The sequence below is a fragment of the Dreissena polymorpha genome, chromosome 1, assembly GCF_020536995.1.
Source record: "Dreissena polymorpha isolate Duluth1 chromosome 1, UMN_Dpol_1.0, whole genome shotgun sequence".
Classification (NCBI taxonomy): domain Eukaryota; kingdom Metazoa; phylum Mollusca; class Bivalvia; order Myida; family Dreissenidae; genus Dreissena; species Dreissena polymorpha.
Genome location: NC_068355.1, coordinates 15,700,028 through 15,712,137, shown reverse-complemented (window position 1 = coordinate 15,712,137; position 12,110 = coordinate 15,700,028). Strand labels below are relative to the sequence as shown.

Below are 12,110 nucleotides of genomic sequence, written 5' to 3'. Positions count from 1 at the left end.
TACTATCGGTAATTCTAATTTGAAAGGGAATTCCCAGCAGATGTAGACAGATTGATGAAGACATTGCATACCTGTAACTGTTCAAAATTTTGATCATATAATGACAATTGTTTGACAGTTTTAAAAAGTTTTTAAAATGTTCAAGTTTGAATTAGAATGTTACATCCTGTGGACTGGCTGTTGGAAGAAATCAAGCCAGTTTAAGAGTGCAAGTAAAGAGTTATTAGTTTCAAAAAATTTAATTCTGCTACAAATATATTTCTGTGTCCCCAGATTTTTCCCTTTTGTCCCCACTTTTTTTTCCCTAAAGGGTCCCTGTCCCCAACAGTAAAGATTCACGGCAGAACACTAAGAATCCAACTTAAAAAAGATTTATCTATTAAAAGTATATTCTACCAATGCTGTGAACAATCCCCTTGTTTATAACATGACTGCCGCTAAGTCTATTACCAGCAACCTATCAGAGAATAGGTCAGATACCTTATTTCAATATATGGCAATCCTAGTATTTTTCAAAAACAAACATGACAGGTAACCAATGTCAGATGGAAAAAGTAAAGGAAAGTTAGGTCAAGCTAATTATTTGTCATGATGTCTCTTTAAACCTCATGCCATATGCATTGTAGTGTTTCCATGATTGCAACATCTTGATGAATTATATTTCAATTTTTTTCTCTTAAACATTAACTTTTTAACAAACAACCTCTACAAAGTTATCATTCCTACTGCCTTTCGGCACCCCATGAACCTGAAAAACTCGTAACTTTATGTTTTTTCAGGCAAATATCTTCTTTGTACAATAAACAATTTCTTCACCACGTTAACAATCCTGCTACACTCACTAATGCCTCAAGAATGAAGTAAAGTTCAGGTGATCTACGTCATTAGGTATTTTGCATATGTCATGAACTATATAAGTAACAGAAACTTTGAAACCTACAAACACTTGTTGGAATTTTGGAAAAAGAAATATGATTGAATGAAGGAACTTTCATTAATCTTGTAGAACATGCGTAGATTTGATCTTCAGCATCTAAAAATATGTGAAATAGAAAGAAAGACAATATCTTTTTGAGAGATAAATGTACCTACGTTATAAGCAAAGGACCTGTGCAACAATTCCCGGACTTTTTAGTCTGTTTAGTTTGTTTTCCATATATAAAAAATGCTCACCCTTCCAACTTTAAGCGCCCAGTGGGACGAGGGATAGAAAGAGAAAGTCACATGCTTGAGTACATTTCAACCCATGCGCATTGCACGTTTTTTTCGCATAAAAAAACAGTGGAGCAATACAGGGCCACCATGGCCCTCTTGTTATTTAACATTGATAGGTTGATTCAGAACTTGTTTCATGGTGTTTTTCTTTAGGGCATGATTTCCTCATATGTAAAAACCATTCAAACAATTTGAAAGATGGTTGAGACAGCATAAGAGTCTTCAAAAAAAGTAAATGAGGGTTAGTCTGCGAAAAGGGGGTTTAATGCATGTGTGTAAAGTCACATTCTAGATAAGACTTACCGCACAAACATTAAACGCCTTTTTCACAGAGCATTGAACATATGAAATTTACTTAACTTATTAATTCCTCTTTTTTTAAGGTGCAAGTTGTTCTATCAGAAGGACGGAGAGTGGAAGGATCGTGGCGTGGGATTTCTGCATTTAAAGAAAACTGACAACAAAGCTCAACTTCTAGTACGAGCAGATACAACATTAGGTTAGTGCAATATTGTACTATATTCTGGTCAAGTACTTAAGTTTGATTCAACTCTTTCAGTGCTGGAACTGAATTTTGAAAGCCTTTGCAAACAGTTTGGATCCAGATGAGACGCCACAGAACGTGGCGTCTCATCAGGATCCAAACTGTTTGCTAATCTTATATTATTCTTTGTAAAAAACCCAAGAAAATGCTGATTTTAGAAATTCAGCAGACAACATTTTAACAGATGGCAAATATCCCAGCATGCAAAGGTTTAACATTTTTGGAACTTTTTATGCCCCCAGATCGAAAAATCGGGGGTATATTGTTTTTGGCCTGTCTGTCTGTCTGTTTGCCTGTCTGTCTGTAATTCATTGTGTGTGGCACAAAACTTTAACCTTGGTTGAAGTTTGGTCATAACTTTTTGAATATTGATATTTGGCATGCATGTGCATCTCATGGAGCTGCACATTTTGAGTGGTGAAAGGTCAAGGTAATCCTTCAAGGTCAAAGATATGGCTTCAAAGCAGCGTAATAGGGGGCATTGTGTTTCTGACAAACACATCTCTTGTTATATAGCAAACTGTCATGGAGACATTACCAAGGAGTTTACTTAGGGCTTGTTAGAACAAGGTCAAGGTCTCCTTTACTCAAATTAGAATAGCTGTTTCTTCTTGTGATTACTCTGTGAATCATGCATAATTTTGTAGCAAATTAAAGAGTTAATTATTGGAAAACTGGTATTGGTGCAATGCAACTTTTCTTGCTCCCTTTGCAGGTAACATTCTGTTAAACGTGCGCCTGATGGATACCATGCCCATGTCTCGGCAAGGCAAGAACAACGTTAGCCTGATGTGTGTGGTCAGCCCACCCATCCCAAAGATGGCTGCTGATAAGCCTATTCCTATGTTGATTCGTGTGAAAAGTAGCGAGGAGGCAGATGAACTACTTGAGAAAATGAAGGAAATCAGCTCCTGAATTGACACCCTGCATGAATATGTGTTCGAGATTGAGATATTGCTCTGACAGTTTGACCTGTCTGTTAAGAACTTTACTCTATTGTTCCTCTATTTTGAGGATTTTTGTTGTTTATGGAAATGTTTGAAACATTTAACAGTTTTTTGTTACAATTCTGTATATTCAACTGAATATTGGTGCACATTTTCCCTTACGGCCACTCGTATTTTTATTGAGACAGATTAGAAAATTATTTTTTTATTCTGGGCAAGATGTCCAAGCTTCAAGTTAGAAATATTTTGTATACTATGTTTTGTTGCCTATATTAAAATAGTCAACAATGCTGAAATATTCTAAGTTTGTAAATTTTATTGAAATGAATAGTTTTGCTGGTAACATTGTTGTGAGTGAAATATAAGCCAATGTCTGGTAAACCTCTGCATTTGTTCGAAGTTTAATTTTGAACATGTTCATGAAAAAGTGTTATCATTGCTTGACATTTGATAATTGAGGATATTGAAATGCAGGAGCAAAGTTTTCTAGTTTGCAAATGTGTTTGTTATAATTACTTTAATGCTTTAAATTTGGTAGATAAATATATTTTCAATGAATGTTTAATTATACAAAAAATAAATACAGTACGGGTAAAACCCAAATGGGTTGTATTGCACAACGTTGAAATTTTAAAGAAATGTTTGCTGACAGGAACATTTATTGCTGGAAACCTGTTGGTATTAATACTCCAGTCTTTCAATCAACTGTTTTAACAAATACGTGCTTGGTAGTGCAAAATAAAAAATCTGTTCTTAACTGTTCCAGTATTTCAAATAAGCCTGTAAACGTGTTATTGTTAACATTATGGTGGTCTTTCAGTCATTAACAATGTTATTGAGTTGAAATGGTCAACATGGTTGCTATTTTGATGGTCATATTGTTTGGTGCATGTTAATGCTAGTTATGATAAATACAAAGACAAGGCATTCAGATGTTGTATTTACTTGTAAATTTTAAGACAAAGCACAGCAGAAGCTTATAAATCACAAGGTTTTTGCTTATATTGTTTGTTACATGAAGCAAATTGTATTTGCACAGTATATTACAGGGTCATATGGCAAATATGGTTTTACTTTAAATTTACACGTATAAGTAATAATTTAACAATTGAGGTTTTAACAATTCCACCCCCCACCCCCCCCCCCCCCCCCCCCCTGCAATGATACTTGTCTCAATACAGTTCAGTTTTTCCCTCGGACACGGGAAATCATAATTAGTAGTGAAATTGTTTTGAATGAAATGTACATGGAGTACCACTGTCCACCTAGTAAAGATTTTTAATCCCTATCCGGCCGTGAATAAATTGTGTTCAATCATTTGATTTTAATGCCCCCGGATCGATAGATCGGGAGTATATTGTTTTTGGTCTGTCTTTCCTACTGTCATTCTGTCCCAAAACTTTACTGTACAGTAAAGTTTTCCAATAACTTTTGAAATATTGAACATAGCAACTTGATATTTGGCATGCATGTGTATCTCATAGAGATGCACATTTTGAGTGGTGAAAGGTCAAGGTCATCCTTCTAGGTCAAAGGTAAAAAAAAAAAGCAGCGCATTAGGGGGCATTGTGTTTCTGACAAACACATCTCTTGTTTTTCCTTAAATGATTATACAACATTGAGTGATAACCACTATATGATTGTTGTTTGTTAATATGGAGAGAAGGGTGTGATTTGTTTTTATGCATCTCATAAATGTATTTAAGGTAAATACGGCATGTATGCCCCTTTATATGTTGAGAGGTCTAAAGTAATACATGTGATTCTAAACCAATTTATTTGCGGTAATTATTGAGGCACATCTTATCTCAAATGGATCTTTGTGTTGTGCAGAAACAGTTTGTTGCGTGAATATCTGTGTCGATAGCCAAAATGTCAAGGTCACAATTAATATCAAATAATAACATACTACATTCTCAGTAAAACAATGTAGAATATCAATTGTTTTCACTGTTTTAAAAAACGAATTTAAACTACCGAAAAGCATGTACTAATTTAGTGATTTTCAAATAGCTATAACCGATGAGTTGGCGTATGTCTTCAATAATTGTATCTCTCAATAGAGTAGTGGATATTTGATCCCTAACCAATCTGTTGGTGTATGTCTTCAATAATTGTATCTCTCAATAGAGTAGTGGATATTTGATCCCTAACCAATCTGTTGGCGTATGTCTTCAATAATTGTATCTCTCAATAGAGTAGTGGATATTTGATCCCTAACCAATCTGTTTGCGTATGTCTTCAATAATTGTATCTCTCAATAGAGTATAACCAATCTATTGGCGTATGTCTTTAATAATTGTATCTCTCAATAGAGTATAACCAATCTATTGGCGTATGTCTTCAATAATTGTATCTCTCAATAAAGTAGTGGATATTTGATCCCTAACCAATCTGTTGGCACCTGTCTTCTATAATAGTACCTCTCAATAGAGTAGTGGTCCTAGTGGATATTTGATCCCTAACCAATCTGTTGGCACCTGTCTTCTATAATAGTACCTCTCAATAGAGTAGTGGTCCTAGTGGACATTTGATCCCTAACCAATCTGTTGGCACCTGTCTTCTATAATAGTACCTCTCAATAGAGTAGTGGTCCTAGTGAATATTTGATCCCTAACCAATCTGTTGGCACCTGTCTTCTATAATAGTACCTCTCAATAGAGTAGTGGTCCTAGTGGATATTTGATCCCTAACCAATCTGTTGGCGTATGTCTTCTATAATAGTACCTCTCAATAGAGTAGTGGTCCTAGTGGATATTTGATGCCTAACCAATCTGTTGGCACCTGTCTTCTATAATAGTACCTCTCAATAGAGTAGTGGTCTTAGTGGACATTTGATCCTTAACCAATCTGTTGGCACCTGTCTTCTATAATAGTACCTCTCAATAGAGTAGTGGTCCTAGTGGATATTTGATCCCTAACCAATCTGTTGGCACCTCTCTTCTATAATAGTACCTCTCAATAGAGTAGTGGATATTTGATCCCTAACCAATCTGTTGGCACCTGTCTTCTATAATAGTACCTCTCAATAGAGTAGTGGTCCTAGTGGATATTCGATCCCTAACCAATCTGTTGGCACCTGTCTTCTATAATAGTACCACTCAATAGAGTAGTGGTCCTAGTGGACATTTGATCCCTAACCAATCTGTTGGCACCTGTCTTCTATAATAGTACCTCTCAATAGAGTAGTGGTCCTAGTGGATATTTGATCCCTAACCAATCTGTTGGCACCTGTCTTCTATAATAGTACCTCTCAATAGAGTAGTGGTCCTAGTGGATATTTGATCCCTAACAAATATGTTGGCACCTGTCTTCTATAATAGTACCTCTCAATAGAGTAGTGGTCCTAGTGGATATTTGATCCCTAACCAATCTGTTGGCACCTGTCTTCTATAATAGTACCTCTCAATAGAGTAGTGGTCCTAGTGGATATTTGATCCCTAACCAATATGTTGGCCTCTGTCTTCTATAATAGTACCTCTCAATAGAGTAGTGGTCCTAGTGGATATTTGATCCCTAACCAATCTGTTGGCACCTGTCTTCTATAATAGTACCTCTCAATAGAGTAGTGGTCCTAGTGGATATTTGATCCCTAACCAATCTGTTGGCCTCTGTCTTCTATAATAGTACCTCTCAATAGAGTAGTGGTCCTAGTGGATATTTGATCCCTAACCAATCTGTTGGCACCTGTCTTCTATAATAGTACCTCTCAATAGAGTAGTGGTCCTAGTGGATATTTGATCCCTAACCAATCTGTTGGCACCGGTCTTCTATAATAGTACCTCTCAATAGAGTAGTGGTCCTAGTGGATATTTGATCCCTAACTTATCTGTTGGCACCTGTCTTCTGTAATAGTACCTCTCAATAGAGTAGTGGTCCTAGTGGATATTTGATCCTTAACCAATCTGTTGGCACCGGTCTTCTATAATAGTACCTCTCAATAGAGTAGTGGTCCTAGTGGATATTTGATCCCTAACCAATCTGTTGGCACCTGTCTTCTATAATAGTACCTCTCAATAGAGTAGTGGTCCTAGTGGATATTTGATCCCTAACCAATCTGTTGGCACCTGTCTTCTATAATAGTACCTCTCAATAGAGTAGTGGTCCTAGTGAATATTTGATCCCTAACCAATCTGTTGGCGCCTGTCTTCTATAATAGTACCTCTCAATAGAGTAGTGGTCCTAGTGGACATTTGATCCCCTCTCTGGAAGCATCCTCAAGTAATTGAGAACAGGACCTACCCAGGAATTCAGCTGGTGTCTCAATAAGCCAAAAGCTTTCCCATTAAATCATTCAAACTTAATACTTTTAAACTACCCTTAAATGTTTTATCCCACTTTTACAGCGAATTCAGTTGATTAAAGCCGTGTTGATTAAATTTCTGGTATAATCAATGGCACGTGCTACGTTGTTAGGCTACATTGAAAACAAATGTAGTTCCTTGTATATAGCAACTAAATGTTATATTTATGTTATAAAACTTGTAGATTTGCAATTCAATATGATTACAATTGTAATAATTAATAACACACGACTCTTTGTCACAGAACAATATTCTGATTTAAAAAACTGTTATTTTTGGAACACTGACCTTGGTTACACTACAGTCATTATCAAAGTACGACAGGCACTTGTGAACATGCGAAATTATCCAGTTAAACTAATTTTGTTTAAATAAAAAGGTTTACTGGATAAAAAGTGGGATAAATAGAATAATAGGTTAGTGTTGATTATAGATCAGGTTTATCATGCTCGCCAAGGCTCGTGCTTTTTGTTTTCCAAGCCTTGCATGATAAACCTGATCTATAATCAACACTAACCTATTATTCTCTATGTACATTACAAGTGGTCCTGGTTAGAGCCATGCAAATTTAACATTAGGAAATCTTTGCAACTTCATGTAGACTTGTCATTTACATAGATTCCTTGATAAAGAAAATCACATGATTGTACTACAGACAATACCAATAGGTCAGTAAATTGCAAAGGGATACATGTAATCAATAATTCTTGACAAATCCATTCACAATTATCAATGTATACAAAGGCTACAATAAAATGTAACAATTTAACACATTTTTGCTTAAAAACTATTTTATTCAAAACTAGAAATGACGCGGTAGAGGCAGACGCGTATCCCCACGCCGCATGTTTGACCCAGGGGCGCCCCAGGGTTGGTAATGGGGCCATGCATAGTTGAGATTGACCATATTGTCATAAAAGAAGTTCAGTATCAGTTAGAAGTGAATCTTTGTAGAAATGAAGCAATTATAGTAAAAGGCAATTTTGGGTGGGCGTGGCCTATGTGGGCGGGGCGCCCCAGGGTTGGTAATAGGGCCATACATAGTTGAGATTGACCATATTGTCATAAGAGAAATTCAGTATCAATTTGAAGTGAATCGGTGTAGAAATGAAGAAATTATAGTAAAATGCAATTTTGGGTGGGCGGGGCGCCCCAGGGTTGGTAATGGGGCCATAAATAGTTGAGATTGACCGTATTGTCATAAGAGAGGTTCAGTATCAATTTGAAGACAATCTGTGTAGAAATGAAGAAATTATAGTAAAATAACCTAAAAAAATGAGTAAAAATCTCTGACCCGGCCCCACCCCAACCCCCATAACTTTTGACCCCGAGGTCAGATCAAAATTCCAAATAGTGCAGGGTCGCTCATATGCTCATTGCTACCATGTGTGTATGTTTCAAGGTTTTAGTGCTAATAGTGTAGGAGATAGTGGCCAGGACGGACGGACAGACAACCGGAGATAACCACAATATCCCCACGCTTTTCAAAAAGCGTGGGGATAAAAATGCTTAGTTACACATGAAAATCAGTGACTATATTATACACACATGCATTGCCAACACATAATTTCCCCAGGCAGTTTTAGTACAGTGGTACAGCTGTGCCTTACCTTAAAAATCAATCTCAGTGCAATGCTTGATTGTTCCTTCATGTCGATGCGACACTTGACATTTTTAAAAGCACTAGCAAGCTCTCATCCAAAAGTTGTCTGGCAACAACAAATCAAATGAGCTCTTTGTGTATAATAGCTTATATATGAAACTAATAAATTGAATGGTTCTTGTATAAGGGAAAATTATGATGACCGAATATGAATTCAGTTATATAATGTAACAGCCGGAAACTCGATGCAAAACAAACCATAACACAAACTTACTTTATCATGTACACAATAAATATCACATCCACACTAAAAAATAAAAATCATTCCTAACATTAAAGATGAGCACCGCATAACGGGTGCAAACGCTCAGCTGCAGGTGCAGTTTTGAATAAATGAAAGCTTGTTAGATTTTGATTTTTAGAGGTCACAGTAACCAGTAACCTTTGACCTAGTGATCCAAAAATGAGTGTGGCGTGTAGAACTCATCAAGGTGCATCTACATATGAAGTTTCAAAGTTGTAGGTGGAAGAACTTTGATTTTAGAAACAACGTTCAAAAGGTTAACAAAATGTTAAGTTTTTAGCGGGACGCAGACGGCTGATGACACAACGAGCTGGCTATGACAATACCTCGGGGGTTTTCTCCAAAAACAGCCGAGCTAAAAAACACATGGCAATATAATTATAGATTAGTATTAGTTTGGTTTATTTACCATAACGGTGAAATTGCTTGTTTCCAAAACCAGACTAGGCAATCATGATACAATCGCTCATAAATATTGTGATCACTTTTAGTTCTCCTTACACAATATTATTAGATGAGAAGAATCAGGGATGTAATAAAAGCACAGAAAATCTTTACAAAATATATGTGTTCAATTTCAATTCATCAAGAAATATACTCTAATGCATGGTCGAATTTCACCGCAGTTTACCATTTTTGACAATTACTGTATTATAGATTGGCAATACTCAGATGGTATTGGTACAAATTAAAAGTGGCACCAGCATTCTGTTTAAAATTTTGAACATTATGTAGATAAGTGTCAGAAACATAATCGCATAAGTGAATGAGAAAAATAAATTGTGTAGAGTCTAAAATTAGGCATCACTACATTGCTGACTTTCTGATTGAAGTTACGTTTCTTATACCACTACTTGTGACCCATCCAATGTTACAAACCTGCCTACATGAAACTAAGCATATGAGCGAGTCTGCTTTAAAATTTACCAGTGCATTGGTTGCAGACTTTGATAATTTTGATTTTTGTTACATACAGCTGGTTCAATGTACACTCAGAAACTGTATGGCCATGGAAATTGGTAAAAACTATTTCATAAACAAAATCATAATTAGTCTTATGTGCTAGTGGTGTTGCACTATTTCTGCCATGTTGGCCAGCATGCTGATGTGCTAGTGGTGTTGCACTATTTCTGCCATGTTGGCCAGCGTGGTGAGGGTTTCCTGGGAAGGTGTCAGTATGGAGCCGTCGTTCATGATCACCATATCCTCATCCTCCTCCTGGATGGTACCTGCCACGATACTGCCATCTTCAAGCTGCTGGAAATGGGAAAGACATTCGGTCAGTATAGAGAACTTGGCCTCTGTACGAAGAGGGTGACATCTTTGGAGATGAATGGAAGGTACACTTAAATCTATCATAATAAAAAACAATGGAAATCAATCCTGATGTTACAGACATTCTCACTTATATATTATTTTTTTGAGTCCATACCATTCAACTCGAATTTTAGTCATCATTCTCAATAAAAAACCAATTGATATAAAAAACACCTTAAATGTCACAAGCATTCTATATTGTCAATATTAATAAGCTGACTCCTAAGCTTGAAACCTTTCACAATCCTAGAATTTGGTCCCATGACGTAAACATATAACTAAGTCTTTATCTTTAACAAGGGCTGTTTGTAAAACATGCATGCCCCCCATATGGGCTGTCAGTTGTAGTGGCAGCCATTGTGTGAATCCGTTTTCTGTCACTGTGACCTTTGACCTAGTGACCTGAAAATCAATAAGGGTCATCTGCCAGTCATTATCAATGTACCTATGAAGTTTCATTATCCTAGGCCTAATTATTCTTGAGTTATCATCAGGAAACCATTTTACTGTTTCGAGTAACTGTGACCTTGACCTTTGACCAAGTGACCTGAAAATTAATAGGGGTCATCTGCCAGTCATGATCAATGAACCTATGAATTTTCATGATCCTAGGCTTAAGCATTCTTGAGTTATCATCCGGAAACCATTTTACTATTTCGAGTCACTGTAACCTTGATCTTTGACCTAGTGACCTGAAAATCAATAGGGGTCATCTGCGAGTCATGATCAATGTACCTATGAAGTCTCATGATCCTAGGCGTAAGCGTTCTTGAGTTATCATCTGGAAACCATTTTACTGGTTCGAGTCACCGTGACCTTGACCTTTGACCTAGTGACCTGAAAATCAATAGGGGTCATCTGCGAGTCAAGATCAATGTACCTATGAAGTTTCAAGATCCTAGGCGTAAGCGTTCTTGAGTTATCATCCGGAAACCATTTTACTGGTACGAGTCACCGTGACCTTGACCTTTGACCTAGTGACCTGAAAATCAATAGGGGTCATCTGAGAGTCATGATCAATGTACCTATGAAGTTTCATGATCCTAGGCGTAAGGGTTCTTGAGTTATCATCCGGAAACCATCTGGTGGACGGACCAACGGACCGACCGACCGATTGACATGAGCAAAACAATATACCCCCTCTTCTTTGAAGGGGGGCATAATAAATTAGCAATTAAAATTAATAGTTCAAATTTTACAAGTATTATCTTTTGTCAATATTATGAGTTCATTCTAGGCTTTGTTGCATTGCTACAAAAGCCTGATTTTGGTCATTCTTTTTCATTAAAGCCACATAAATACTTAAACCAACAAATATTTCGTGTTTTTCTGTTAAACCATAACAAATAAGTGTTCCTTAAAAAATTGCCAATATTTCAAAGATAGATGTGGTCTGGAAACATAGATTTAACAAGAAACAAAATGTTCATTTTTCCTTTTTGTGTGACAATTTATACCATGCGAATTTCCCGGGACTATATCCGAACATTTACGAGCAAACGCGTCATTGTCTTCAAGCAGCTCACCAGAACTACGTTGTACTTCCGAAATATTTTACCAAGTATTTAACAAATATTCCTAGATTTTGAGTATTGATGTGGCTTTAATAACAAACGGAAAAACAAATTGGACATGTCACTAGATTTGAGACAGAGAACCATTGCAGTCTCTGGGCTGAGTAGCCCCCTAGTACCTGCAGACTGTGAGACTCGATGACCTGTAGCTCCTCCCCTGAGCCTGCGATGATGTAGCGCACTCCGTCTGGACCCTCTATCACCTGGGTCTCCTGAAATGAGGGCAGATAAAGGAACATTACAATCATACTTATTGCTAAAACTGTAGATACATGGCCAAACATTCATTTAACAAAAATACC

The 12,110-nt window shown here is 36.7% G+C and overlaps 2 protein-coding genes across 5 annotated transcripts in view; one reads left to right on the top strand and one right to left on the bottom strand.

The window, feature by feature from the left end:
• Positions 1-3,633, top strand: part of LOC127872363 (nuclear pore complex protein Nup50-like) — a 38,949-nt gene extending 35,316 nt beyond the window's left edge. For both annotated transcript variants that reach the window (XM_052415706.1, XM_052415698.1), the window contains exons 6-7: positions 1,599-1,714; positions 2,475-3,633. In XM_052415706.1, coding sequence (XP_052271666.1) covers positions 1,599-1,714; positions 2,475-2,674 — 316 coding nt within the window. In that variant the 3' untranslated portion in view covers positions 2,675-3,633. The remainder of the gene's footprint in view (positions 1-1,598; positions 1,715-2,474) is intronic.
• A 4,065-nt stretch (positions 3,634-7,698) lies between these two features.
• The window catches only part of LOC127872176 (zinc finger protein 420-like), a 47,305-nt gene continuing 42,893 nt past the window's right edge, over positions 7,699-12,110 (bottom strand). For all 3 annotated transcript variants that reach the window (XM_052415517.1, XM_052415512.1, XM_052415523.1), the window contains exons 16-17: positions 11,928-12,020; positions 7,699-10,174 (exon numbers count right to left, since the gene is read on the bottom strand). In XM_052415517.1, the coding sequence (XP_052271477.1) occupies positions 10,028-10,174; positions 11,928-12,020 (240 nt within the window). In that variant the 3' untranslated portion in view covers positions 7,699-10,027. The remainder of the gene's footprint in view (positions 10,175-11,927; positions 12,021-12,110) is intronic.